Below are 26,818 nucleotides of genomic sequence, written 5' to 3'. Positions count from 1 at the left end.
TTTGAATTCTCTCTTTTTTATAACAATAGCTAATATTTACAGAGCCAAATTACTATGTGCCATACATGGATTCTCTCACTTTATCTTAAGTAAAGCTAGGACACAATGACAAAGCAGATGTTGGTGCTCAAAGTAAATACTGTTTGTTAATATCCCAATCATCGTTTGTGACTCAGTGCAAACATAAATAATATCCTTTCTGTAGTTTTTTTCCTTTTCCATTCCTTTCCTCTTTACATTCTCCACCACTACCACTCACTCCTGTCAATAAACAGCTCCCAGTATTGTGTTCTAAAATACTCTTTACATTACTCTTACAGAACATTGCACATAGTTTAATTATGTTTCTTTATCTTCCCGCCCAAATTGTAAGAGAGCTTACCCATCCTCATAGCTTTAGGACTAATACAAGTAGTGCTGTATACCCTTAAGAAAGACTTTCTGAATTGAATTAGAAATAAGGAGTTCTTGGACACTTTCACTGATAATAGTGCTGCTATTATAGTGTTGCTAAAATAACAACAAATATTTAGTTCCTTTTTATATACTTTTATTTCATTTTTATGTGGTGTTGAGGATGGAAACCAGTGCCTCACACATACCAGGCAAGCACTCTACCAACTGATCTACAATCCTAGCCCAAATACTTAGTTCTTAATGTGTTGGGCAACTTGCTAAGTATATGGACATGTTCTACATATATTACCTTATTTAGTCCTTCAACTTCTATGTCAGATAGGTTTAAAGTAAAGAGCAATAATAACAGTTAACATTTATGGGGTTAAATTACCATGTACCCTAGATTATCTTACTTAATCTTCAAAATTACTCTCATGATGGATGATAATAACTACTCCCAGAGCTGGGATGTGACAGCTCAGTGGTCATGTTTGCCCAGCATATGTGAAGGCCCAGATTCAATCCCCAAAACTACCAAAGAATAAATAAAATAATAATAATTGCTCCCCTTTTACAGATAAACAAGTTGACAAGTGAACTGAGGAAATGAATACGAGTAGGCTAACTACTGAGCCCACATACCATCCTATTAGTGCTTTTCAAATTGCAGGTGTCAACTCATGAAATTAATGAGTAATAATCAGTATTGATACATGAGATAGAATTGAATTTTTAAAAGTACTACCTGGACTACAACATTTAAAAAATTATAAATTTTATAAAAATTATAAAAAATTTTTATTTCATGTCTATGAAATGAAAATTATGTGCACATATAAATGCATATGGTTGCAAAGTATATCAGAGGTCACTTTTTTAAAAAAACACTGCACTAAAACCTACTGAATGACCATTTTAAAAACAAGTAGTTTTAATTTATATAAGTATTTCTTTCAGTGTGACTTTCCTCTGTGTCTTACATGCTTTTTCAATTTTTTTCTATAGGATACATGTTCTCAGGATTACTAAATGTTCTCAAGTTCCGAAAAGCATGATACTTTATTTGCTCTCTTAAGAACTTGCACATCTTTGCAGTTTTTGACTTCGATTAGGAAAATCTTTGGTCCTAGCTGGATTTAATTTCTTCTTCGTTATGACACACATCCACTTTCCACATTTCCTCATGAGTTTATGTGTAATAACTCCAGTGCAAACAATTGGTGGTAACCCTAGCAACGCGAAAACCTGGGCATCTTCCACCGAGGCACTGTCTTTTCAGCCTTCACCAGGCTGAGCGCCCCCTGCAGCCGGAGACCAAAAGTAAACGGCATCCTCCAGCCATGACAACGGTTTCTATGTACGCGAGGCCGGAGGCACAACAGGATTAGGGGCTGGTCCTGGAGTAAACCCTCTGAAGTTGCTGTCTAGCCCCTGGCTTTGACCATCAGGGTTGAAGTGCCTGGCCAACTCCAGGAACTCCCGTCCTGAGATCCCGACCCAACATCCCTCATCACGCTTGGTGACCTGGAAAGCGCTCGGGTTTGTTTCCCCCCACCAAGAAGGACGTTCATCTCTCCTCACGCTCCTTACTCCAGTGCGAGGGGGGATTTTGTTCTCTGCCTCGACCTTTCAGTCTCGCTCCCGGAGGAAGGGCTGTGATAAGATGTACGTTATTCCTGATGGGCAGGTACTCACCAGCATTCAACCGGGTCTCAGATCCAGCACTTTGCGGCGGACACTGCAGCCACGCCAAGCCAGAGCTACAAAAGGGGCGTGTAGCTGGCGGCCGGACCCAACCGCGAGAGGCGAGGGGTGGGCCATCGGCAGGACCTCTGCAGTATGATTGGCTGCCCTGCACCTGCCATCCCGACGATTGGCCTTACAGCTCCCAGCTTCATACCCCTCATGGGGAAAAAGACCCTTAGAGCTCAAGTTGAAATGTGAGGTTATTTCCCCACCCCCCTCCTTTGAGTTAAAACGCTGTTACTGCTGTTATCCTGGACTACTATACTCCTATGTTAAATAGGTATCTACTCCTACTTAACTATAAAAACGTAACTAAAAATTTAGAGTCTGCATTGCAACCTATTATATCCTCTCTTTTAAATAAATGAAAGACTAGATTCTCTTTTTATGCATTTCACATTTTCTGAGTGCCGGCTGAGTCGGGCACTGAGTGCTGGTATACAAAGGTTAATAAGACATAATACGAGTCATATTAATAAAACAATAGAAATCAAGTGGAGAAATGTTAAAAAATAAATTTCAGACTAGTTAAAATGGCTGGAAAATGTACAACGTGAGGCATATTACAGAAATTTTTAAAAAATCTTTTTCCTTTTGCACTTTAAGACATAGCAGAGACTGTTAGTGGTAAAAATTCGAATACTAAATCTTTTGATTTTTTAAAATTGTTTCCATTGGTAGTGCTGGAGAATCTTAAATTTGCATGTTTATAGACATAGCTTCCAACTTTACAATAATTTGCAGGCTCATTTATTAAATTATTTGTCATGAACACATCACATGTTCCAGGTCCTGTGAAGTAATTTCATACTTCACTCCAGCCAGCAAACTCAAAAAATAAAAAGAAGCAGGGATGTAGCTTAGTGGTTAAGTGCCCCTGGGTTCAATCTCTGTTACTAAAACCAAAAAACAAATGAAACAAAAAATTATGCCCTAAGTCTTACTCAGCCCACTGCAACTTCATATTATTGTATTTCCAGCAGAGGAAAAAAAAATTCCTTTTAAGATTTGAGGAATGGTTTTAATTCACATGCCTTCTAATTTTCTTTTCATTCATATTTAATGTTTTATTCTGGTTATAATTATGTATAGATGCATGCTGAGTAAACAAGCAACTTGAAGGAAATGGACTAGGTAAGAAAATGAAAATTACCATTACAATCTTTAGAGATTAAAATATTATATCCAAGAAACAAGGAGATAGCTATGCCTGATATAGCCAGCTAACAGGGTAGTATGAGTATCTGTACCCAAAGCCTTACACAAATTCCCATACTGGGGTCTTTACTATCCAATCTATCAATGTGTTCTATTACTCAACTTCAAAGCATGTCCCACAATCAGCTACTTCTCATTCCCTACAGCTAACACTCCAGCCCAGTTTTCTTCGCTGCCAAATGTCCTAATGCAGTCCATTCTCACAACAGCAAGTATAATTTAAAAAAAAAAAAAATTAAATTTGTAGTTGGACACAATATCTTTGTTTTGTTTATTTTTATGTGGTGCTGAGGATTGAACCCAGGGCCTTGCACGTGCAAGGTGAGTGCTCACCTCTGAGCTACAACCCCAGCCCAATTTTTTAAGTCTCGTGTCACTCTTCTGCTTGCTGTCCCAGCAGATTCCTATCACAACGCCCTAAATGAACTGGCCTCTGCCCACCTCTGCAACCTCATTTTTTTTTTTTTAAAGACACATTTATTAAGTATCATGATCAGACTAACATTTAGCAATCAACAGCATGGGTGGGGGAAAAAAGTCTACATTAAAATCTTTGATGGAATACTTTACACTTTCCACAGAACAGAAACTAAGATGACCTGTTATACAATTTATCCCAAATACAGTCAAGTTTTTTTGTCTATACATATGAGTACTGTCTAAATCATTTCTTCTTTGTTGCAGCTAGGCCCTGCTACCACTGTGCTTAGATAAGTTCACAAATCTGTAGCTATAGCTTCCCTGTCACTTCTCTGGCTCTCCTGTTCTGCTAAGCTGTTTCCCGGCAGTAGTAAAACCTTCTACCACTGTCATAGCTCCTGCTATTGCTGGAACCACCATAGCCACCTTGATTTTGTGATTTAGCAAACTATTGGCCTCTAACACCAAGGAGTCCAGAGATTCTGCCTCCAAAGTTTCCACCCTTGGTGGGTCGAAAATTTGAAAACTCATTGTTGTAACTGCCAAAATAATTACATGAGCTTCCACCACCTCCAAAATTGGTTCCATCATTACCAAATCCATTGTAGCCATCCCCACTGCCACCAAAATCAACACAACCACTCAAGTTTTCTCCAAGACCAAAACTGTTACTTCTATACCTCTACAACCACCAAAGTTTCCAAGATTTGGACTTCTTTGGCTAAATTAAACACTAGCCATCTTTTGCTTTGACAGGGCTTTCATCACTTCAGTTATGGCCATTCACAATTTGGTATTTCTGAACGACAATCTTATCCACAGTAATGGTCATCCAAAGTTACAAAAGCAAAAGCCCTCGTCTTTTCACTGCCTCAGTCATGATTTCAATAACTTCAGTTTTCTCAAATTGTTCATAATAATCTCATGTGATGTTCTTCAGTGACTTCTTTAATGCCACCAACAAAGGTCTTTTTCACAGTTAAGTATGCCCATGGTCTTTGAAAATCTTCTCTTGGGACAGCTCTCTTTGGTTCCACATCTCTTTCATGTATCTTGTGTGGTCCTGCACTCATGGCTGTGTCCACTTCCTCCACAGTGGCATAAGTGACAAACCCAAAGCTCCTGGAGCACTTGATGTTTGGGTCTCTCATTACCACACAGTCCATAAGTGTTCGCGATTACTCAAAATAGCATCTCAGACTCTCATCAGTTGTTTCAAAGCTCAGCCCTTTGATGAATAGCTTCTGCAGATGTTCAGGTGCTGTGGGGACTCTGATTTAGAGATGATGGTAGTAGGAAGACTAACAATGCTTTCTTGGTGGCATCCAGTGGCAAAAATGCAACCTCACCTTTTTCCACTATCTCACTGTTCATGAAGTGTAAGTCACATGTGCTTCATTTTGAAGTGGGAACAAAGCAAGTTCACAGTTTGCCCCATAGCTTTTACACTGGCTCTTTCCCCTATTCCAGTAATGCTCCTTCTAATCTTTCAGTCTTCTACTCAAGTATCTACTAATTTTCTATACAGAACTTATTTCAGAAGGGTAGGCATGCATATACCCTGTATATGTGAAGCAACTTATTTTTACACATTCTCAGCTATTCCTTTATGTCTATTCATTTCTGAATCTACCTACTAGTTTTGAATTTTTTTATATCTTTATACTGAGAGCAAGTAGACTAGTTTAATCTGTACCAAATAATGCTAGAGAGTTTACCAACAGTTCACAACATATAATTATGGTTTCCAAGGAACTTCTTTCATCAGAATTTTACAGGACTTTAGAAACTTGCATTTCTAAAAGTGTTTAATTAAAAGTGTGATTTGGGGAAGCAATTTTAATTTTTCATTTTGTGTCTGATCACATAATACAATAAATTAAGTCATTTAATTAAACAAGAGTCTTTACACAAATCACTGATACCTAAACACAATTTGACTTGGAAAATGAAATAAAATGGAATTATTTATATACAGTTGTATTCATAAGATAAGTGTGCTAAATGAAAAGCTGTATAATAACGAGAAACATTCAAGGGTCAAATCCAGGTACAAAGGAAGACACTCCTCTGAATTCCCATGTTTCACCGAGCATCAAAAACCACCACTGTGTGAAAGTAAGTTAAGGACAAAAGGATACTTAAAAGTTATATAAGATTCAGGCTTCCAAGAAAATCACTTTTTCTTTGCAATAAGCTTATTTGTTGTTTAATGTAAAATATACCATTAAATAATTAAATAAATAAAATGGAATTTAGTAATTACTATGACAACAGAAAATTATCTAAATTTTTTCTTCAATTTTTATGAGTACTTTTTCCATGTAAAAGACTAATACATCAAAAAATACTAAAGGAATGTTAAAGGTGATAACATTGATTTTTAAGAATTGGTTCATTATTACATTAATAGTTCACTCTCAGTATTTGGGCTAATTTGTATTTTCCATACAATATTTCTACTTATCCTTGTATAATTTAGTTTGCCCATAAACTCAAGCTCAAGAATGAGAACTTCTATAAACACTAGAATCCCTGAAAAATATTTATGAGAACCAAAATCAACTGGTATTTGAATACTATGAGTCTATACAATGGTATAAAAAAAGTTACTTGTGTTTGTTTTCAAAGTAATCCAAAAGTTATTACTATGTTAGCAGAACTTAGTATTACCAACCCCAACATTAATTTCCTCATCATATTTATAAACCATAGTTAAAAGGATACATCTTTTAGTTCTTTTCTTGTACATTATTCTGTATCCACATTCTCTGCATCTGATTGGATCCCTGGATTTTATTTCATTTTCTGTGTGACATTCTGGAAAAGAAAACACACTTAATCAATGCCTAAAAGGAAAACGTTGCAAACAAGAAAATGATCTTAACTCTATTTTTTATCCAAGACAACCCAAAACACTAAGATATACTGAAACTGAAGAGTAGGCTGCTATTACGAAATATAGTAAGTAGGTAAGAGTTGTGGGCAATGCACTTTTTCTGGGTGAAAACATGAAGTCTTAATAGGAGGTTTGGTTTTTTTTTTTTCCTCCTCCCTTTTCTCCCATCCCCCACCAAAAGATAATAGGATTGCTAAAAAGTGTTCTACTTTATAACTTTAAAGACCAGTAATCCATTTAAGGAAATAATAAATGCAATAATTTCAAGGAAAAAAAATAAGGAAAACACTCTTACTTTACCTAAATGCTACTCTTACCTCCACAGATATAGATCATTGGCTGCTGCTTTGGGGGTTGAACGTCCTTCTGAGTGTCCATTCCTACCTGAAATCACAAACTCAAATATTAAATATCTCAAAGGGCCTTCTCAAAAAACCAACCAATCCCCATTTTCCCCTGAAGCTAAAAAGATGATGTCAATTCCTAATCTGTGCTTCTTTCCCAAATACTACAGATTAGGTCTAAAGGATGAAACACACAAAGTATTGAACCTCACCCAAAACTCACACGTTAATAAACACTTTATGCATGTTATTTCATTATAATCCTCACAATAATCCTAGTATGTATCACTCTTGTTTTAGAGATGAAAAAGTTGCCGTTTAGAAAATTAATTTGCGCAGAATCTATCACTCAGCTACAAAACGGCAAAGAGCTTCAGCTGACTCCCGTTTTTCATTTGACATATGTTCCATATTTTCAATTTTAGCTGGAAGAAAAGCAAAACCAAAAAAAAATAAATAAAAATAAAAAACTGTCAGAGAAACAGTCTAACCCAAGGGGGAAAATAATAACTCCTAATAGCTAACTAAAAGAAACTAGAGAAATGACGGCAGCATCGATTTATTCTGCACCCCGCCCAAAACTGATCCCACCCGAGATCTTTTTAGCATATAGACACCAAAAACTTTTGGCCCAAATACCTACCCCCCAAACCCCAAGAAACATACTTACACACCACGCAGACTTTTCCCCGCGTTTCCAAACAGAACACCAATCGTCGCGGCGTCGCAGCCAATTTCCGGCGCCGGCGTATGACGCAAAGAGGTGTCTTCGCCTCTTCCGCCTCACAGAGGCCTGGGAACGCGCATTGCGCAAAGGCGGTAAAGCGTACGCGTTTTTATGTTAGATTGAGATGTGTTTCGCTTGTAGCTATTTTCGTCTTTGAGGGAAACAAAGCATTTTAATGGTTTTGCAAGCCGAAGAGGTTTGTGTTTCCGACTAAGGAAGTTGGTAGAGAAGTAAAACTTCTAGAAGGGCAGAGGGATAGAAGAGAAAATGACAAATGTGGGTAGAACCCAACCTAGCCATTATTCTAGTTTACGTAGAAAGAACTACCAGTATTTTCACATATAAAAGCACTTTCTGTCAGATCAGGCGGGGCAGGCAGCGACCAAAGGAGGTAGATTTAAAAGGGCCGCTGAACAGGCTTTATTGAGCTATCACTCCCTCAGAACTCGATCAGACCCACAGAGGGGACAGGGGAAGGGTCTGAGGAGAAACCGCGTGGAAGCTCAACCCGACTGGACTTTTATGGGGCTTACAGCAGGAAGGGAAGGGCTTGGGACAGGAAAAGATGTTTTTAGGGTCCCTTGCCCCCTGGGAGTTGGTCAGGGGAGTTGGCTGAACTCCAGAATTGACCAGGGGGTCCTGCTGATTGACAGGCATTAGTCAGGAGATATGGCTGATTGACAGGCATTTCCGCCGGCATTCCGGGGTGGGCTGCTTTGTTCTAAATTGCCACTAAGTCGCCACCACCAACCTAACACTTTCCAGTTACGTTTTTCAGATGTTTGAGACCTGTGCTCCGGGCAGTGCTGCAGCAGCTTCCCGTCCTTTGCCTGCTTTCGTTTTTTGGTTTCTGGCTTTGTCCTAGGCCTCTTTTAAAGCAAAGACCCCATGAGGGCAGCTATTTCTCTCATTGTTGCTCTGATCTAAGAGATATTGATCACGTTAGTTTCCCTTTCTCCGCCCCATGTATTCGTCCACAGAATAACAAAATTGTTAAGTGGAGGTGCATTCTTTCAAAAATAAAAGTTCTCACTGAAAATTCTGTTTATACTTGTTAATAGGGCAAAGAAAATGAAGTTATTCGAATTGAGAATTTTTTTTTTTTTGGTACTGGAGATTGAACTCAGGGGCACTCGACCACTGAGCCACATCCCCAGCCCCCCCACCCCCACCCTTTTTTTTTTTTTTTTTTTTGTATTTTATTTAGAGACAGGGTCTCACTGAGTTGCTTAGTGCCTCGCCATTGCTGAGACTGGCTTTGAACTCAGGATCCTCCTGCCTCAGCCTTGCGGAGTCCTGGGAATACAGGCGTACCCACTGCGCCCGGCCACAAGTATTTTAATCGGTTGTTAAAAACCATTATAAAGTTAATCAAAGTAGTAGGCTTTTTTTCTCCTGACATGCACCATGTTTTTATTATCTTATTAAACAGGCTATGTTCCTTTCCAGTTCTCCATCCAGCATCTTAAGAACTTCGAGCTTCACTTTTTACTTCCAGGAGTTCAAATAGTGGTTGCATCTCCACAGAACAGCTTGAGAGATTTGACTTGATCTTTATAGTCATCCTAGATGCTAATTTAAAAATTTCCAGGACTTGAAGTGTAGCTTAATGGTATAGTGCTTGCCTGGCATGTGTGAAGCCCTGGGTTCAAACCCCCAGCACTGCAATTAATAATAGTATTAATAGGAGAAGTAGTAATAATACTAATACGTTAAAAATAGAAATTTTCAGAGGAAATTAATTTAAAATTAAAAACAGAAATTTCCAGAAAAGTATCAGTTCCCTGCTTTTTCCTTTACCCACAGACTAACAGCATAAATATTTTGACCATCAGCCCTGTTATGAAATACTTCTGTCAACCAAAGAGATAATCCAATACAAGGGGATATTTCTTCTCCACAAGAAATATTAAAGAAGACTGTTTTTATCATAAGACAAGGATAACGGAGTGATCCTGAAAGCGAAGATTTCACATTTGCAAGCTATCCTAGATTCTAACTCCAAGTATCAAGATGTCTGTGAAACAAATCAATCTATAGCAATCAGAATGGATCAATACAGGTAGAATATAAATGGATCTGAAGATCCTTCAGAATGGTGTGACAATAACAAGGCATAGTAAGGAGATCCAGAATTTCCACAAGAGTTCATTTTGGTGCTAGTTCACAATCGAAGGCCTTCTTTCCTAATAGCAGTAAGCAGTTAGGATCTAAATTTAGCTTCATGGAAGCTACCCTATTATCTTTTGGTGAAGGTTGGGGGGTCTGGGTCTGGGATTGAACCCAGGACCTCACACATGCAAATGCTGTACAACTGAACCACACCCTCAACCCTATTACCTATTAACAATGATGATGAAAAAGCTAACTTTTCTTGAGCCCTTATTACGTGTCAGACATCTCTCTCCTAATGAGAGTAGTTGTCTTGCCATCCTGGACATGAGGGATTTTAACTCTTTTGAATATGGTTATAGAGATAATAAGATGCTATCCACTCCCCCACCCCAGGCGAATTTCCCTCTTTCCTTTTCCTTGATCATAATTACTTATTAAATTGGCATTGCTTGAATGCCACGGTCAATGGGAAAATCTCCCATTATACTTTATTGATTGGTCACATAAAGAAGCATTAGATCTTGTGGAAAGAAGGTGTATTCTAGAATTCCTATGGGAATTCTGATGATGGAATGGTGCTCAAAAACAAGAAAGGGAAAAAAAAAAGCAAAAGACGGGTGGGTAAAGAATATAAAAATTTAGTTAAGTGGCTACCTCTGGAAAAATTCCTGGAAAGGAATTTTTTTTCTTTTTGTGTGTGTGCAGGGAGTGATGAAAATTATTCTTTCTTAACTTACCACAAAAGTTCCATGGTATTTTATTTTTTACTTACAATTAAAGTATCTCTGGAAAATAAATTAACTGGAGGAAGAAAAGAGCAATGTTTGAATGATATTTGGAGGTGATGTGGATTATATTTAACGATAGGCAAAATTCCCACCCTATTTGCATTGGGTGAGGATGAGTAGCAAACATTAAAAAAATAAGTAGACAACATCACATTTTAGAAGGTGACAAAATGCTTGGGAATATTCAGTAGAGAAGGAGGATGGCAAATGCCAAGCAAGGAAGGGTGAAATAGTTGTAACATTTGTTTGAAGAGCTAGGGAGCATACTACTCACTGTGTGGGGGAGTGCATGGGAGGCCTCAGACAGGTGCTCTTGAATGATGTGTACTCCATCAATTCCTTACCTGAATTCATACATGTACTTCATCTTAACCTCACACTAAATCCATCTTATTTTCCCCCATGCCTGTTCTCTAACACTCCCCTCACCCAAAGTCACAAGCGGTGGATTCTGCCAGGTTCTTCTCCATTCCCACTGTGTCCCAGAGTGACGCAGTAGCTTCCTTGAAGCCACCCTCACCTGTCTTCATTCTGTACTTCATGCTGCCACAGGGGCTTTTCTAAAATGCTCTGCACTGCCTCGGGAATAAACTTCAGATTCTTAACATGCATCCGTAACTCTCCATGACTTGGCTCTACCCCTTTTCAAGAATTTTCTCTTGTGCTATCCTCTGGTATATCTTGTTTTTCAGCTATAACAGATTATTTACAGTTTTTCTAATGTGCCCAGCTCTCAATTTCCTGCTCTTGATTATTTTGAGTTTGGAATTTCATGTTGTGTACCTTTTATGCCATCTGTCCATCAAAATCTATCTGACATGGTCATTGGAAGTTAGCATTGCACCCTTTTCTCCAGTAGCATCAGTAGGTCCCTCTTTCCTTTGTGCCACTGCTATTCTTCTATAATAGTACCCGCACTGAACCATTAGCCCCTAAAACCAGTGACTGCTTGCCTTATCTTTTTTTTTTTCTCTCTCAGTACCTAGTCCATTAACTGGCAGGAAATTTGAGTTGAGTATTTGTTAGTGAGTTTTATTTTGGATATGTTAAGGATGACCAAGGGGCATGCAGATAGAGGAAAGTCACCAGAGTAGAGTTGTGGAAGAGGCAGTTGGTAGCACCAGCAATAGTTGAGCTTCTAAATGAGACTCTGAGATGATCACCTAAGTGCTGAAGTAGGGTAGGGTCTTGCCTAAGGAATGGGCCAAGGAAAAGAAGCCAAAACAAGACAAGGAGGAAGCTGCTAAGAGCAGTAGGACTGTGTCTGGCATCTAAGTGTCCAGTAAATATTGAATGAAAATTAGTGTTTAAAAATACGTTTGGCATTGAAAGTATTTGGGTGTATTCCATTCCTAATAAGGGATGTCTGTAAATAATGAATCCATTTCACTGGGTTTTTTTTTTTTTTTCCAGTTTTCTAATTACAAAATCTATATACTTGTCTATTCATTGTAGAAACACGAAGAAAAATACGAACAGGACACTATTAACTAATAAAAAAAAAAGCATAATCTTATCCAAAGATACAGTGACCACATCTTTCCTACCTTTAAGCTCTTACTCTGTGTCTCTCTATACTTTTCACCTAAGAGTGCACATTCCATTTGTAACCTGCTTTTACACTTGAGCCCGGAAATCTTTTCCAGTGAATACCCTCCTGCATTATTTCTAATAGCACCGCAATGCAAAGCACAGAAGCCTTTAAAAAAGATGCTTCCCCAAGTGAGCGTGCTAAAAGAGCCTCGACCTGCTTGGGTCGGGTAGGTGGGAGAGGGCCGGGCCTGCGGGCTGGCTGCGGGCGGGGCCGCGGCGGAGCCCGAGGAAGGGGCGGGGCGGCGCGGGGCGGGGCGGCGCGGCGCGGGGCGGTTACTCAGGGCGGGCAGTTCAAACTGAAGGAGGGAAAGGCGGCGGCCCCACGCGAAGTCGGCTTGAGGGTTGCCATAGCCCGGCACCCCTGGGGGGCGAGCGAGGCTCCTCCCGGGCGCACCCGCGGCGGCCGCCCGGTCCCCGCCCACCCATCCACCCCGCGAGCTGCGGGGTCGGAGCGGCAGCTGGACGGGGTAGGGCACAGGTGTGTGTGCCCGCTAGGCGGCCTCGGGGCGGCGCGCGCCCCACTGGGGTCTCCGGGTGCGGGGACTAGCGAGGGTCAGGGCACCAGCTCTCCTCCCGCGCCCTCCGCTCCAGGTGACGTCCTCGCGGCCCTGTCGGCACCAGCCGGCCTCGGCGCTCTGGTGAGACCGTTACCCACCCACCAGCTAATCGCACCTGAGGGTAAAGGCAGCGCTGCAGCTCAAGCTGCTTTTGCAGAAACCTGGGTTTGAGAAGTTCAGTCATTGCCAAGAGTAACTGGAGAAAACACGAATATTAAGAGTACTGTTGTCTGAAGGGTTGAAGGAAATTCAAAATGATTTAGGCCTTTTCAAGCGTGATGTCTAATCCCTGTGGCATGTATTTTATGTATACTTCCAATTTTAGCATTCATTATGTTCTGCACGTTTCAATTAATTGTTCAAACTGAAGTTTCTAAGTGACATTACTTTGGCATGAGTTTTAATGAGAGATTTTCTTGTTTGGAAGCCTACCTAACTTTGACATCTAGGAGTTCAAGATTTACTGATGGTAAGATTTTCCACTTTAACAAATAAAGGAAATATACTTTTAACATAATTAAATATCCATGATTTAATAGGTGCTTTCTTTTTTTTAATTGGCACATTGTAATTACATACAGTAATAGGATTCATTATGCTGTATTTGTACATGCATATAACATAAATTGTAGGTGTTTTCTTTTTAAAAGCCTTTAGATACGTGTTCTGAGCTCTTTATCAGAAGCCTGGTTTATAAAAAAGAATATCCAAGAGACTACTTCGTGATTTGTTGAGTCAGTACAATAAGCCAAGGGGCATTCTGTGACTTGGGGTGAATAATTTTAAGGTTAAGTTTTGAAGAACCAAGTTTTGAGATCAGTGTTTTGGGGTAAATGAAAATGATGACAGCAGGGGGAAAAAAACAAAACTGGTTTTGAAGGAGAGGGATTTCTGGGACTCCACTTTGTTTCCAACATCCCATTTCCAAAGTCCCATATTCTAGCATCGTGAGACACCTAGTGGCGAAGTAGCAGAATAAATTTGTTTTTAACTGTAGAAACTCCTTGACCATTTTTTTTAAACTAAAAATTGAGTGAAACTGTTTCTTAATAGAAGATTCGTGGGAAAAAAGTAACCTGAAAACACATAATATCTTATTAATTTAATATTTGGAAGACAAAGAATGTTTTAAAATACATTGCAAGTTGTAGAAAGCAAAGCTTGATCATCTTGGCTCCTAAGCATGTGCAGAAGTTAACAGTGATCATGAGGAGACATATGTAAGATTTATCAAGGAGTAGAGATCTCAAAAGTCAGCTATTTGGCCCAGTATAAATGATCAATTTACCATAAAGAAATAATTTTGTGTTTAGTGTAGAAATTTATTTATGTAACATGCTTGTTCACTATGTTTTGTTTTGTTTGAGACAGGGTCTCGATCAGGTGCTGAGGCTGGTTTTGAACTTGCCATCCTCCTGCCTCAGCCTCCCCAGTTGCTGGGACTACAGGTGTGGGCCACCATTCCCAGCTCTTTTACTGATATATCTAACTAATTTAACATAGGCATAAATCAATTACTATCTCATTATATAATGTCAACTAAAATTTATTTCCTAATGGTCTTTCAATTGCAAAAAAATCATGCATTTGAGTTGGAGAAAATTTTCAAGTAGTAATTTTCTTAGTGTCCTTTGAAATATATGGAGATGTATAAAAATAATAACTTTCTGGGGGCTGGGTGGTGGCTCAGCAGTAGAGCTCTTGCCTAGCACATGCAAGGCCCTGGGTTTGATTCTCAGCACCATATTAAAATAAAGGTATTGTGTTCAACTACAACTAAAAAATAAAATATTAAAAAAAACTTTCCAAATTAGCTTCCTTCCTTTGAGTTAACACTTAATTCAAGTTTCTATAAAGAAGGAATATGATAATACTGTTGAAAAGGTTAAGGAGTAAAATACTTCCTACTGTTGTTTCTTACTCATATACTTGCTAAGTAAATGTTTTCTTTAAATAACTGATTTGAATCCCTTATTTCCTACTTCAAAAGTATTATAAAGGGTGGATTTTTGCCTATTATCTATGATTTTAAGCCTGCAATGGGACCTTATGTCTTAAAAAGTTAGAAACTGAGACATAAAGGCTAGGGTTGTAGCTCAGTGATAGAGCTCATGTGTGAGGTACTGGGCTCAAACCTGCATACCACATAAAAATAAATCAATTGTGTCCATCTACAACTAAAAACTAAATATTTTTTAGAAAACTGAAACATAACATATCAAGTTTGAAATGGCCCTGTACTGTGGTGCAGTGGTTCATTTTGGTTATCTCAAGAAAAATATATTAGTAATCAATGAGCCAAAGTCTTTGTAATTCTGATCTTATAAATTATGACCTTATAGTTATGAGTACTGAATTTCTCTGTTATATGTGTGATCAGCCTAATTATAGTTAGACTATTGGCAACATTCATTATTTGACACATTCCCAAAGACATGTTTTAAAAGTAGCATATAGTGTTTTTAAAGTAGCTTTATTTACATCACAACACTTTTAAAGGAAATACCCACCTGACAAATATAGCTAAGTATGAATAAGCTAAAATATTAAAACTAAAATTATGTACTTTCATTCTATGTAATCATAAAATAAAATAATAAAATAAAAATGAGACTGCTAGAGTTTTTTTTTTTTTTTTAGTAGTTCAAGAAATAATGCATGGTGCTTGGACTATGGCTGGTAAAGTAATGTATGAATATTTATAATCTCAGGTTTGGGTATTATGACATCAAGAAGTTATTTTTAAGGGCTGGAGTTTTAGCTCACTGGCAGAGCACTTGCCTAGCATGTGTGAAGTACTGAGTTCGATCCTCAGCATCACATAAAAATAAATAAAGATTTTGGGTCCATCTACAACTAAAAAGAAAAAAATGTTTTTAAAAAAATTAAGGTGTGGGCTGGGATTGTGGCTCAGTGGTAGAGTGCTCACCTCGCATGTGTGAGACCCTGGGTTCAATCCTCAGCACCACATAAAAATAAACAAAATGTAGATATTAAGAAAAAATTAAGGTGTAAAAGAAGAAGTTGCTTAAGTAGGATACACATCAGTATATTGTGTAGATTTGATTTTCAAAGTAACAAATTGTCACACAATTTTCTAATATTATCTGTACTCAAAACAATATATTTGGTGTAAGCAGCCTGGGTAGTCATTTCAAAGGAAGAATAAATTTGTTTTCACTTTTTAGAAACAGAGAGCTTGAAGATGTCACAAAGGCACTCAGATCAAGCTAGCCCTGGAACAGGAAGTCAGGTGGACTCTCCTACCATCAACTGCAAGTGCTCCAGCTTCAGACATTCTTGTTCCACATCTTCCTTTCAAGATAGTGACCATAACAAGTTGTCAAAATCTTTCTGCTTTAATAATGCAGATAAAGAAGTTTTGGGAAACAAAGAAAAAGACCCAACAGTAACCCATGAGCACCCTGAAACTTTAAACCTAGGCTTAACACATCCTTTAGAGTCTCCCACTCAAAGAAAGAAATGTGTCTTTCCTAGGAAGGAAATGGAGAAAACCCCAGAACTTTGTGAAACTCCTAAAGTCAGTGGGAAAAAGTGTCTACTGCGGAGAAGATTGAATATGTCTTTCTCTCTTCTAAAGGGGGACTTTGAATCACGAAACAGTTCTTTAGAAAGTAGTATAAGCCAAGTTCTCAACTTAGAAAAAAAGATCCCAAGCAGTGCCACAGATTTTCCCAGGCAAAATGATTTTAGCCCATTAGTTACTAGCACATTAAAAACAGAAGAAGTGACATCCAGCAGTCAAAACTTGAGACTAAATTTTTCTCAACAGAAGACTTCCACAATTGATGATTCTAAAGATGATTGTGACCTATTTGAAGTTGAATGTATATCTCCAATTCAGGGCAATAATTCCAAAGATTCTATCACACATGACTTTAGTGATAGTAGTTTAAGTGTTAATGATGAAAATACATATCCTGCACTTCTGGGATCCTCTGGTAGTGGAACAACCTGTGGAACAGATGAGGACCTATTTGTGACTCCAGTAAGTAATCTTGTAGCAAATATTAAATTTAATGCAAGTCAAACACATTCTCCTTCAGCGGAAGTGAGACACAATGTTTCAACACCTGAAGACAGTGGTTTCAACTCACTTAGCTTGGAGAAGTCTGAAGATTCCCTCTCTGACCAGGAGAGTTCTTTTCAAGAACTATTCCAGAATCATAAGGGGACTCTCAAATTGGGGGACACCATAAGAAAGTCAAGGCGTCTTGGAAGGTCGAGAAGACTGTCCACTCTTCAGGAGCAAGGCTCACAGTCAGAGACAGAGGAGGAAAAGCAGATCACCCACTCCAACCCTGAAATGAGATTCTTGACCACTTCAAGCACCTCAGAGAGTGGGCTGGGCTGTGATAATAAGAGTGAGGATTTGACCATAAGCTTTGAGAATTTATCAAGAACCCCAGCCTTGCAATTAGTGCATGAGCTCTTCATGAAAAACAAAAGGAAAAGATTTCAGCAAAAGGATGCCCATGAATTCTTGGAAGAAAGGGATGGGGAAAAAATTGCCACCTTGCAATCTGTTCTTGCAGGACTGATTGGCAAAAAGATGGGTATAGAACAGCTGGACATCTTAACAGAATTAAAGTATAGAAATTTAAGGCATATTCTTGCTATGGTTTTAGATTCCTTGACTGCAGAGAGCCTGTACAGGTAAGAAAAGTTTATGAAATAAAATTTGCTTTTACTTTTTAAGTTGAAAAGTTTTTCTCAATTGAGTGTCCTGTTTTTCATGTGTTTGTTTCTGTCTTTGATTGTCTTACACTGTATTGTTTAAGTAACCTTCCCAGTAGAGTTTGCTAGTATAGTTTCTTCTTCTAAAGCCTGCTTTAGAAGCAACAATATAGTTTTTTTTTTTTCTGGATAGAATTTGTCCCTCATTTAAAAAGAGAATTCCTAAAAGTTGAACTTTACATTTTCAAAATTGTAAGCTTTGTTCCACAGATTATTTGATGAATTAAGAATTAATATCCTATTGTTGGACACAAATTGTATTTAAGTTCTAACATTTGGTAAGAAATATTAAGAATGTGGTTAGTAAGAAATGACCACATACAATGGATACCATTTAATTATTTAAACCAAGCTCTACAATCCAAGAATAATAGTTAGCTTTCATTTGGGGGTTTGGTCTTTCCAGAGGTCAAGGGAATATGCATTGTTTCATTTTCATTGCTAACACAGCAGAATAAATTAATTACTTTTGGGGATTACGAACTGAAGAATTTGTGTTCACAGATATCCCAGTAGTTTGAGTGATGCTACATAATTAGAACAGACAGACCTTTAGGACTACTGAAGGCAGGAACTAGAATTACAAAGACTAAAGGAAGAATGTTCATGCTGGTGATGTGAAGGAATTTCAGGATTGTCAGAAGACAGGACCCTCAGTAATGTCATGGCCAGGAAGGAGGAAAGTCACACAGAACAGGTTTTTGCTAAGTGGTGGGGGTAGGCACGTACAGGAGGGTAGTGAGTCTCTTTCTTAATGGGAATATGCCAAGGGTTTGGTTCATAGCATCCTTGTTGTTTTTATGGCCACTACTCCTAAAGACCCTTCCTCACCGCCCCCACCCAATATTATAGGCTATTGTAATGAATTGTAGAATTTCATAGCTGGAAGTATTCTGAAATATTTAGTCTAAGTATTTATTTTGCAGATGAGGAAACAACTCTATAGAGAAGTTAAGTGACCCACTTGAAGTCACTCGGGAGACAAGAATAGATCTAGCTCTACAACTGAGCTCTCTCATTTCTCATCCGATGTAAATGATTAAGGTCTTTCAGAATAAACTTGATAGAGAATGTATTTGGTAGGATACAAACAAATATCCCAAGTAGGATAACAAACATGTTAGGCTTTCCTTAGGTTTGTCTTTTAAAAAATGTTCAAGAGATAAATTATTTTTTAAACAATTAAGGAGATGGCCAAAACATAGGAATGATAATTTTTTATATGCTAGAGTATTTGGATATGACCCAGTTAAAATTAAAAGTTGGGTGATACTTTAGGGTGCTCACTTGAATGAGCAGTTGACATTTATATTTTAACAATAACTTCTTCGTACCACTATCCAAATTTATTGTGTTTGTACTGCAGAATTTGTGTCTATAACCTTAGCAGTGCTGTTCTTGGCAGTGTGAGGAATAATGGTCAGTTGAAATGGGTGTGGAGAATACCCAATTATGTCACTCTCTTCCTCATTAATGGGTGACTATGTAAGGCACATTTGTTGGCTTAGAGAAAGGCAATGGCAACTCAAGTGGCCTTGGTAGGAAGAATAATGGTGTTGAGCATTACCTGGGCCCTCTAAAATGAGCAACTGCTTTTTTTCAGTCTTCTTCTGACTTTATTCCTTCTGAATGACTTGCTAGAGTAATTTTAAAAAGACTGGATTAATAGTCAAAGTATTACTTTTTATCTAATAATTAATATAGTTGAAGTTATTGATAATAGCAATCATTGGATGAAAACTGTCTTTAGATGCTTCGTTCTTTTGAACTTTGTTGAATAAAACAGGAACTTTGGTGCTACTCACAATCGTGTCTATTATTTGGCACTTATTGCTTTCAGTGAAGGATTAATTTTTCTTATGTTTATTAGGTAAAATGGAAGAGATGTGTTGAATACCACAATAGGAGAAATCAATTTAAAATTCTTGTCCTACAGATGATAATCATTTGCTTGCATGTTTTATTCCAGATTTTGAATCTTAGTGTCACTTATCTTAATTTCCCACTGGACTCATTTTGGCCTTATATGACTACGTATGAAATGGCAACCTATTAAAATGCTAACATATACTTAATATTTATCAGGAAGTCTTTCATAGGGTGAATTAGTATGAGACCAGATGTTGATCAAGTCATATTTTTAATGTAACTTTCTAGTTTAATTTTACTGTCCAAAATCTTATTTTTTACCATCTATGAAAAATTATAATCTTTCAGAATACGTTCAATTGTAAGGACTGATCTTTTGTTTCAGTGTTTGGAAAGTCAGCAAAAACTGGCGTGAAATTGTTGTACAAGATAAAAAAGCAAATCGGAGGAGGAAATTTTATATCACACAACTGAAAGCAAATTCTGAGGTAATAATGTACATTGTGCTTTTCTAAAATGGATTTATATAAATATCCAATCATTCGTGGAAAAGCTAATTTAGTTTTCCTGCTATATTTTAACCCTTTCCCTTTAGCAAACATTCAATCATAATCTTTTTACTTTTTCCAAAATCCCTTTCACGCCATCTATAAAGTCAAATAGATAACTGAGCACCAAGAACATCTTGTTGAGTTTTGTTGCAATTTATGCAGATTTGCTGTTAATAACATCTGAATACCAATGATGTACTAGATCCCACTCATAAATCAATATCTTTATAGCATTTAAAAAAATTTTTTTAGTTGTAGATAGACACAATATCTATCTTTCTTTCTTTTTATATGGTGCTGAGGATCGAACCCAGGGCCTCACACCTGTGAAGCAAATGCTCTACCACTGAGCTACAGCCCCAGCCCCTCTTTATAGCATTTTTTAAAATCCAGTCTTTTGAGTGCATATTACATGACAGTAGTCAGTTGTTCAAATTACAGTGGTAGGTAATTTCTGAAATGGTCTCTGCTCTCCTGGAGCTTTTACCCTGGAAGTGATACAAATAAACATGTACACAAACAATACAAGTTAGGGGAAGCCCAGAGTTATACTGGACATTTAAAAGAAGTGCACCTCAGACCAAATGATAAATTAGCAATTAACTAAGAGAATGACACATGTAGAGGCCTAGAGGTGATCTTGGCAGATGAGTACTTGTGAAGCACTATAAACTTATACTCCTTTGAGGATTTGAGGTCTGTCTTTGAAGTGACATGAAAAGGCTAACCAAAGCTGATGAATTCTATCTACACAGGGACACTACTTTGTATAACAGACGCCTGATGACTGCCACCCATATGTTTTAATAGATTCAACTTAGAGACCTTTCTTAGGCATGAATACCCAAAGAAACTCTTTTGAGAGTTTGCTACCTTAAGTGTTGTTCTAGTAAAAAGTATTTAATAACATATTGTAAGAAAATTTTACAATTAGATTGAATATAATTGAGATGAAGCATGGCATTAAATATGAACAACTAAATACAGATTAGTAGGTTTCTCATTTCGGGGAAATATTAGGAACTTTGAAGAAAAGTTTTACCTTTTCACCTGCGATGCTGCCTAGGTTTATTCAGAACTGCTGGCACTTACTGATGTAGCTGCTGGCTCCTGGAGCTTATGTAGTGAAGATATTAACATTAACTGCTTTTTCAATGTATGTTTTCAGAGTGCTGACTTATATACTAAAGGCAGAATTTAAAACACCTATTTTTAAACCAAGTACCTATTAATATTTAAACTTTTAGCTCCATTTACTGCTTAATACCTCCAGGGAAGGAAAGGGGTTCTGTTGGCAACCCCTCCAAGTAATCCTGGATAAAATATCCTCATTTCTTAGTCATGACTTTAAAAAAAAGTGGTTTCTTAAAATATAGTATACATTTTACCTTTTTATTTTCTTTGTTTTAAATATTTTTTTTTTTAGTTGTAGTTGGACACAATATCTTTATTTTATTTTTATGTGGTGCTGAGGATCGAACCCAGGGCCTTGCACATGCTAGGCAAGCGCTCTACCGCTGAGCCACAACCCCAGCCCCATACATTTTGCCTTTTTCAAAAAAGTTTTTTTATTTGCTTTTTAAAACTCAAAGTAATACATTTTTAAAAGATTTAAAAAATGAAAATGGATTGTGGCTTAAAACAAAACATGATATTCTCCTGTCCTACTTCCTACTTCCTGCTTCCAATTCTTGCCCCATCAAGGCAATCACTTTCAACTTTTCTAGTCTTGACCTCCACAATTTTAGATTAAAATGCTTTTTGGGGGGAGAGGATACCAGGGATTGAACTCAGGGGCACTCAACCACTGATCCACATCCCCAGCCCTATTTTGTATTAACACGGTCTCACTGAGTTGCTTAGTGCCTTCCTTTCGCTGAGGCTGGCTTTGAACTTGTGGTCCTCCTGCCTCAGCCTCCTGACCTGCTGGGATTATAGGAATGCGCCACCACACCCAGCAAAATTAAATGCTTTGACTGATATTTATTATTTTTTTTCTGTAGAGGGATTAGTTTAGATCTCTAACCTCTGATTTCTTTTTTTTTAGTTGTAGGTGGTCACAATATCTATCTTTCTTTTTATTGGTGCTGATCGAACCCAGGGCCTCACACCTGTGAAGCAAATGCTCTACCACTGAGCTATAGCCCCAGCCCTTCTTTTTAGCATTTTTTAAAAGGGGTTCCGTTGGCAACCCCTCCAAGTAATTCTGGATAAAAAAGAGATATGACCACTACTATCACTATCTAGCTACCTCCTCCTCACCCCAAATTCATTTCTCCCTTTCTTCTACCTTATTACTGTAATTGTACCACTATATGAGAATGAGTTGGAATTAGGTGTTGACATCATTGAGACAGTATTGGGAGTATTATGAGTTGTGCACTATGATTACCTTTTATTTCCTATGTAATTCCCCCATCCCCAGAGTTAATAATTGCCCAGTTTTTCTCTTTTTTGCTCAGTGTTTCTCTGTACAGATCCCCGATTCATCTCCCATTATCCACCAGAACTGAAAGTCTCCTCTCTGTAAGTCTAAAACCAGGTATTCTACCTCTTCTTTCTTTTCCTCAGAGGTATCCTTCCTGGAGCCCTATGTCCCCTCATTCCCATCTGGACTGTTTGCTTTCTACCTAACCTATTTTAATGTGTCACTAACTAAACAGAAAAATTATGAAACAATGTTGTGTTGTGATTTTCCTCATGCCTAAAAGCTCCTGAAAACTTTTTGTGTAAAACAAACAAAAAAATGTGTGACTGGAAGTTCCTGCATGTAAAAATTAGAAAGTACAGATCAGGTGCTCATAATAGGAGCTCAATTTTGTCTGTCAGCTTTGGAATAGTGAGAATGAGTACTATAATTGGAATGCCACACCTTTTCCATTGCATTTCTTAATTAATTATTCTCTGTTCTCTCATTTTTGTGAAAAGAGCAACCATTAAATTATTCCACTCTCACACTAAAATATTATCTGGTAATGCAATGATAGCCATGTTTTGAAAAATTTGGGCACTTGTGAATGTGTGCTTTTGTTGACTGCTTTACTTCTTGTTCAAAAATAGTAGCACACATTTTAAGCTTCATGAGGATTAGCCTGTTTTATTCACTTGGCACCTATTAAGTGTTCTATAAATATTTATTAAATGACTGAATGTTTCTTTTGTGACTGCAATTTGCTTCAACAACATATCTTTATTCATTTTGGGGTGCATGTACACCATGTTTGCCAACTACACTGAAATCCAAAGGGTGTTCTTTTAGTGTGCTTTTGGGTTATGTGCTGTGCTCTAGGCTGCAAATTATTTATTCAAGTGTAATATAAAAGCTATATTGAGCACTTGGATAATTTAAACATGTTCAAATGTATTTGTCCTAATTTCTGAAGGCCAATATTTGTTCATTACTCTGTGCCTATATTTTTAAGTTGTTAATCACATAATTTTTCATGACCCACTATCTGCTTTTCCTATACTTATCCTATTATAATTTCTCACAGTTTAATTCTCCCCACAGTTAGAAGCCAACTATGGCTAAAGACACTATTGAGGGAGAGGAAACAAAGCCTAATTATAGTTAGATATTGAAGGAGATTTACCTATAGTGCATTTTATTTTGATAATTGGTTAAGAAAGTCATTTTTTTTAAAAAAACATTTTTCCCATTACTGTTCTTAACAAAATAAAAGGCTATACAAATTACTTATTGAAAAAGATTTCTTTTTGTTTTTAATTGTTTGTTTCTATTTTTTTCCAGCATTATTGAGGTATAATTGAAAATAGAAATTATATATTTTCAAGGTATACAAGCTCATTATTTCTTGACTGAAATTTGAAAAATGTGGGAATCCAGTTCAGATGAGGGAGGTTTTTTTCTCCTTTGACAACAAAGCCATTAAAACTTAATTGTAAAAATGAATCTGCACCAGGTATTTGCAAAATTCAGCTAAAGAAATTGGGTTTTATGACAAAACCAGTCTCATAGTTCTTCTGACATATGGCTAAGGTAAGAAACCTTCAGAGAATTCCATGATATCCCATGACAAACTTTCAAAAGATTCTCCTCTTCCTAGTCCTTGGCTTAAAACAGGAATTGCAAACTACAATCTATAGACCAAGTCCTGCCTATCACCTATATTTTTAAAGTAAGTTTTATTGGAACACAGCCCCACTCTTTGATTTACTTATTGTCTACAGCTGCTTTCTGAACAACAGCACAACTGAGTAGCTGCAACTGCATGGACAACAAAGCCTAAAATATATACTATCCAGCCCTTTACAAGTAATGTTTGCAAAATCGAGGCTTACAAAAAAATGGATATAAATTCAACGTTAGAATTTATTGTTTTAATTTTTCTTCTTACATTTCTTTGACTATATTTCAAATGTTGGAAAGACTTTTGGGGAGTTAAAGTCTAGGGGAAAAATCTAGTGGTATAGCCACATTTTAAACACTTAAATATACATCCATCAGAAAGCTCTTCTCTCTGGGAACTTTTTTGGATAGTGTGGTGTTGACTCCTCTCATCTTTTACCACAGGAGGCTGTATTAAATGTTGAAGATGCTGCCACTCGCCTCCATCTTTTAAATCGCTCAGCTTTAAGATCAGTACAAGCTCAGGCTAAGACACCCAGTTCTCAGAAAGAGCAAGTTCCAACCTTATCTCCTTGGGGAGAAATTTTGACACCTATAGCAAGCTCTTCAGTTAACCACTTAAATAGTAAACAGGAAGAATATGTTAAGGTAGGTATTTATCATAAATTATTAGAAATAAATATTTGCAGTTTGAAATAAAGTGATTCTCTATATGACACCAGGAGATTTAGTGTGTGTGCTTTCACTGCAGGTTGCCAAAACACTTTTTATTGATGAAGCATTAAAACCTTGCCCAAGGTGCCAATCCCCTGCTAAGTACCAGCCATATAAGAAAAGGGGACTGTGTAGCCGCACAGCCTGTGGTTTTGACTTTTGCGTGTTGTGTTTGTGTGCTTATCATGGGTCTGAAGAATGTAGTAGAGGAACAGCAAAGCCAAGAAATAGAAAAGATGCTCTCCCAGGAAGTGCCCAGAGTAAGCGGAATTTAAAACGCCTTTAAAGAGACGAAACATAAAAGAAGCATTCCCTCTATGCAATGTTCTGTTTGTTGACTTAAAATTATGACTATTTTGAACACATGCAAATTTTCCCATTAATGACAGATGATGATTTATTTCCTATTTTGTATAGATCATAACCCATGTTATTTGTATGTTTTAAGTGATGAGTTTTGAAAAAATTTTATTTTACTATGTCATTTTTACCCATTTTAATAACTTGGTGTTTTAAATAAAGAACTTTTAATGTTGTTATATATATATATATGTATTTTGCTATTTCATCACTATATGTTGAAATGTTCTTCAATCAATTTTTTAAAAAGTTTTTCAAATAATATTAAAAATTTTGAACTTAGAACCATATAGTTTTGGAAAATGAACTCTTGACTGAAATGAAATACCAATAAAGTATTTTCAGAAGTTCTGTTAAATTTACTCCATAATTTCAATCTTTCTTATATTTGGCATATTTTGATAGACTTCCAAGTAAGTAAAATTTACTTAACATTGATAAATAGAAAGACATAAAAAAGTAAATTATGGGGAATATGTGGTTATTCATAATGGGAGTCTTAATTAATAAACCCCGGTGAGTCACACATTATAAGGTAATATTTTTAAAATTTCTTTAACTGTAATAACAGATTTCATTGATTCAGTGTAGTCAAGGTATTACTATTTTGACAAATTTGTGCTGATTGGGAAAGATAGTTTTTAAAATAAAACAATGTACAAAATTATTTATAATATACATTATGGTTTATAATACCTTTTTTCCAAAAATGATTTTAGGCTGGTTGCATGTTCCATATAAAAGAGCCATAAAAAAGAGATAAGTTCTATTGCTAAACAAATTATTAAGACCAGGGAAACATTTGACAATAGTTTCATCATTCTTTCAGCTTATGTTTAGGTAATCTCTGTATGTTATACATATCCATGTTCTCACTGCATGCACAGATTTTCATATAGTTATCACACACTATTTTAATAAGATGATTTAAAGTGTTAGAAATAGATATGTGTGGGAAAATCTGCCATTAATATTAATTTATTGTTTAGCTATAAATTCTGAATTAAATCAAATTTTATCGTTTTCAGTTCCACAAAGGAATTTTTAAGACAAAACATAAATATGATAACATGTTAGTTGTATTTAATAAAAGTTAGCCATCTTTAAATTTTAGGGACTTTTTGATTTGTTTGGTTCTAACCTAATTAAGATCTCCGTCTCTGCTTCCTGCAACATCTTCTACATTGGGCCAGTTTACTAGTTAATGCTGTACACTTCAGGCTTAACTCCTTTTCTCCATTAGAAAAGTTTTCTTTGTTTTTAGGAAAGTTGTTCTGGTCCTGATTCTCTTTAATGTATGAAGTCACCCCTTTGGTTTATTTAATCCAAACTACTTGTGTTTGGCTTTGCTTTCTGTGGCCCATATTGAATCATATCTTCATCTGTCATATGAACATTTTTTGCTATTTCATACTCTTGATTTTCTGCCTGATCTGTCATTCCCCTGGTGACTTTTTAGATCCAGTTCCTTGACATGACTTTTTAAAATTTTATTAAAGAACAGGAAAGGAATACAAAGATTTCTTGGTCACAGAGAATGTCATATTCAAGGTCACCTGGCATCCTCTTTCCTTCCCCCCATCATAAGCCCTCTGGTGTTGTATGTGTTGCAGCCACAGTTCCCTTGCAGGGCACTGCTTACTGTGGTCATCCTGTGGCTATGCGGCCCA

The 26,818-nt window shown here is 37.0% G+C and overlaps 2 protein-coding genes and 1 pseudogene across 4 annotated transcripts; 1 reads left to right on the top strand and 2 right to left on the bottom strand.

The window, feature by feature from the left end:
• Window positions 1-3,358: 3,358 nt before the first annotated feature.
• LOC143381954 (heterogeneous nuclear ribonucleoprotein A1-like 2) lies at window positions 3,359-5,157 on the bottom strand (annotated as a pseudogene).
• Window positions 5,158-5,467: 310 nt separating this feature from the next.
• Polr2k (RNA polymerase II, I and III subunit K) lies at window positions 5,468-7,762 on the bottom strand. Of its 2 annotated transcripts, none has more exons than XM_076835644.2 (4): window positions 7,697-7,762; window positions 7,000-7,066; window positions 6,511-6,603; window positions 5,468-5,891 (listed from the first exon to the last, which is right to left on the bottom strand). In XM_076835644.2, the coding sequence occupies exons 2-4, from the start codon at window positions 7,058-7,060 to the stop codon at window positions 5,869-5,871; spliced, it is 177 nt and encodes a 58-aa protein (XP_076691759.1). In that variant the 5' UTR covers window positions 7,061-7,066; window positions 7,697-7,762; the 3' UTR covers window positions 5,468-5,868. The 2 variants fall into 2 exon arrangements, with proteins under 2 accessions (XP_076691759.1, XP_076691760.1); XM_076835645.2 differs by lacking the exon at window positions 7,697-7,762 and adding an exon at window positions 7,250-7,416.
• Window positions 7,763-13,199: 5,437 nt separating this feature from the next.
• Fbxo43 (F-box protein 43) lies at window positions 13,200-25,074 on the top strand. Of its 2 annotated transcripts, XM_076836398.2 has the most exons (6): window positions 13,200-13,275; window positions 16,001-17,483; window positions 19,819-19,921; window positions 23,231-23,233; window positions 24,519-24,722; window positions 24,826-25,074. In XM_076836398.2, exons 1-6 carry the CDS (start codon window positions 13,200-13,202, stop codon window positions 25,072-25,074), a joined length of 2,118 nt encoding a protein of 705 aa, XP_076692513.2. The 2 variants fall into 2 exon arrangements, with proteins under 2 accessions (XP_076692513.2, XP_076692512.2); XM_076836397.2 differs by lacking the exon at window positions 23,231-23,233 and having other exon boundaries at window positions 15,995-17,483.
• Window positions 25,075-26,818: the final 1,744 nt, after the last annotated feature.

Source organism: Callospermophilus lateralis, chromosome 16 (assembly GCF_048772815.1).
Source record: "Callospermophilus lateralis isolate mCalLat2 chromosome 16, mCalLat2.hap1, whole genome shotgun sequence".
Classification (NCBI taxonomy): Eukaryota; Metazoa; Chordata; class Mammalia; order Rodentia; family Sciuridae; genus Callospermophilus; species Callospermophilus lateralis.
The sequence above is the reverse complement of the archived record's forward strand: the minus strand, read 5'-3'. Positions and strand labels throughout refer to the sequence as shown.

Excerpts from the sequence above, each read along its gene's own strand:
- Fbxo43 (XM_076836397.2), top strand. The coding sequence starts at position 13,200 with ATGAGTTTTAATGAGAGATTTTCTTGTTTGGAAGCCTACCTAACTTTG. Across the intron at positions 17,484-19,818 it reads ACTGCAGAGAGCCTGTACAG|TGTTTGGAAAGTCAGCAAAA; the intron begins GTAAGAAAAGTT and ends CTTTTGTTTCAG. Across the intron at positions 19,922-24,518 it reads AACTGAAAGCAAATTCTGAG|GAGGCTGTATTAAATGTTGA; the intron begins GTAATAATGTAC and ends CTTTTACCACAG.
- Polr2k (XM_076835644.2), bottom strand. The coding sequence starts at position 7,060 with ATGGACACTCAGAAGGACGTTCAACCCCCAAAGCAGCAGCCAATGATC. Across the intron at positions 6,604-6,999 it reads AATGATCTATATCTGTGGAG|AATGTCACACAGAAAATGAA; the intron begins GTAAGAGTAGCA and ends TTTCTTTTCCAG. Across the intron at positions 5,892-6,510 it reads CAAGAAAAGAACTAAAAGAT|TGGTGGTTTTTGATGCTCGG; the intron begins GTATCCTTTTAA and ends ACTTTCACACAG.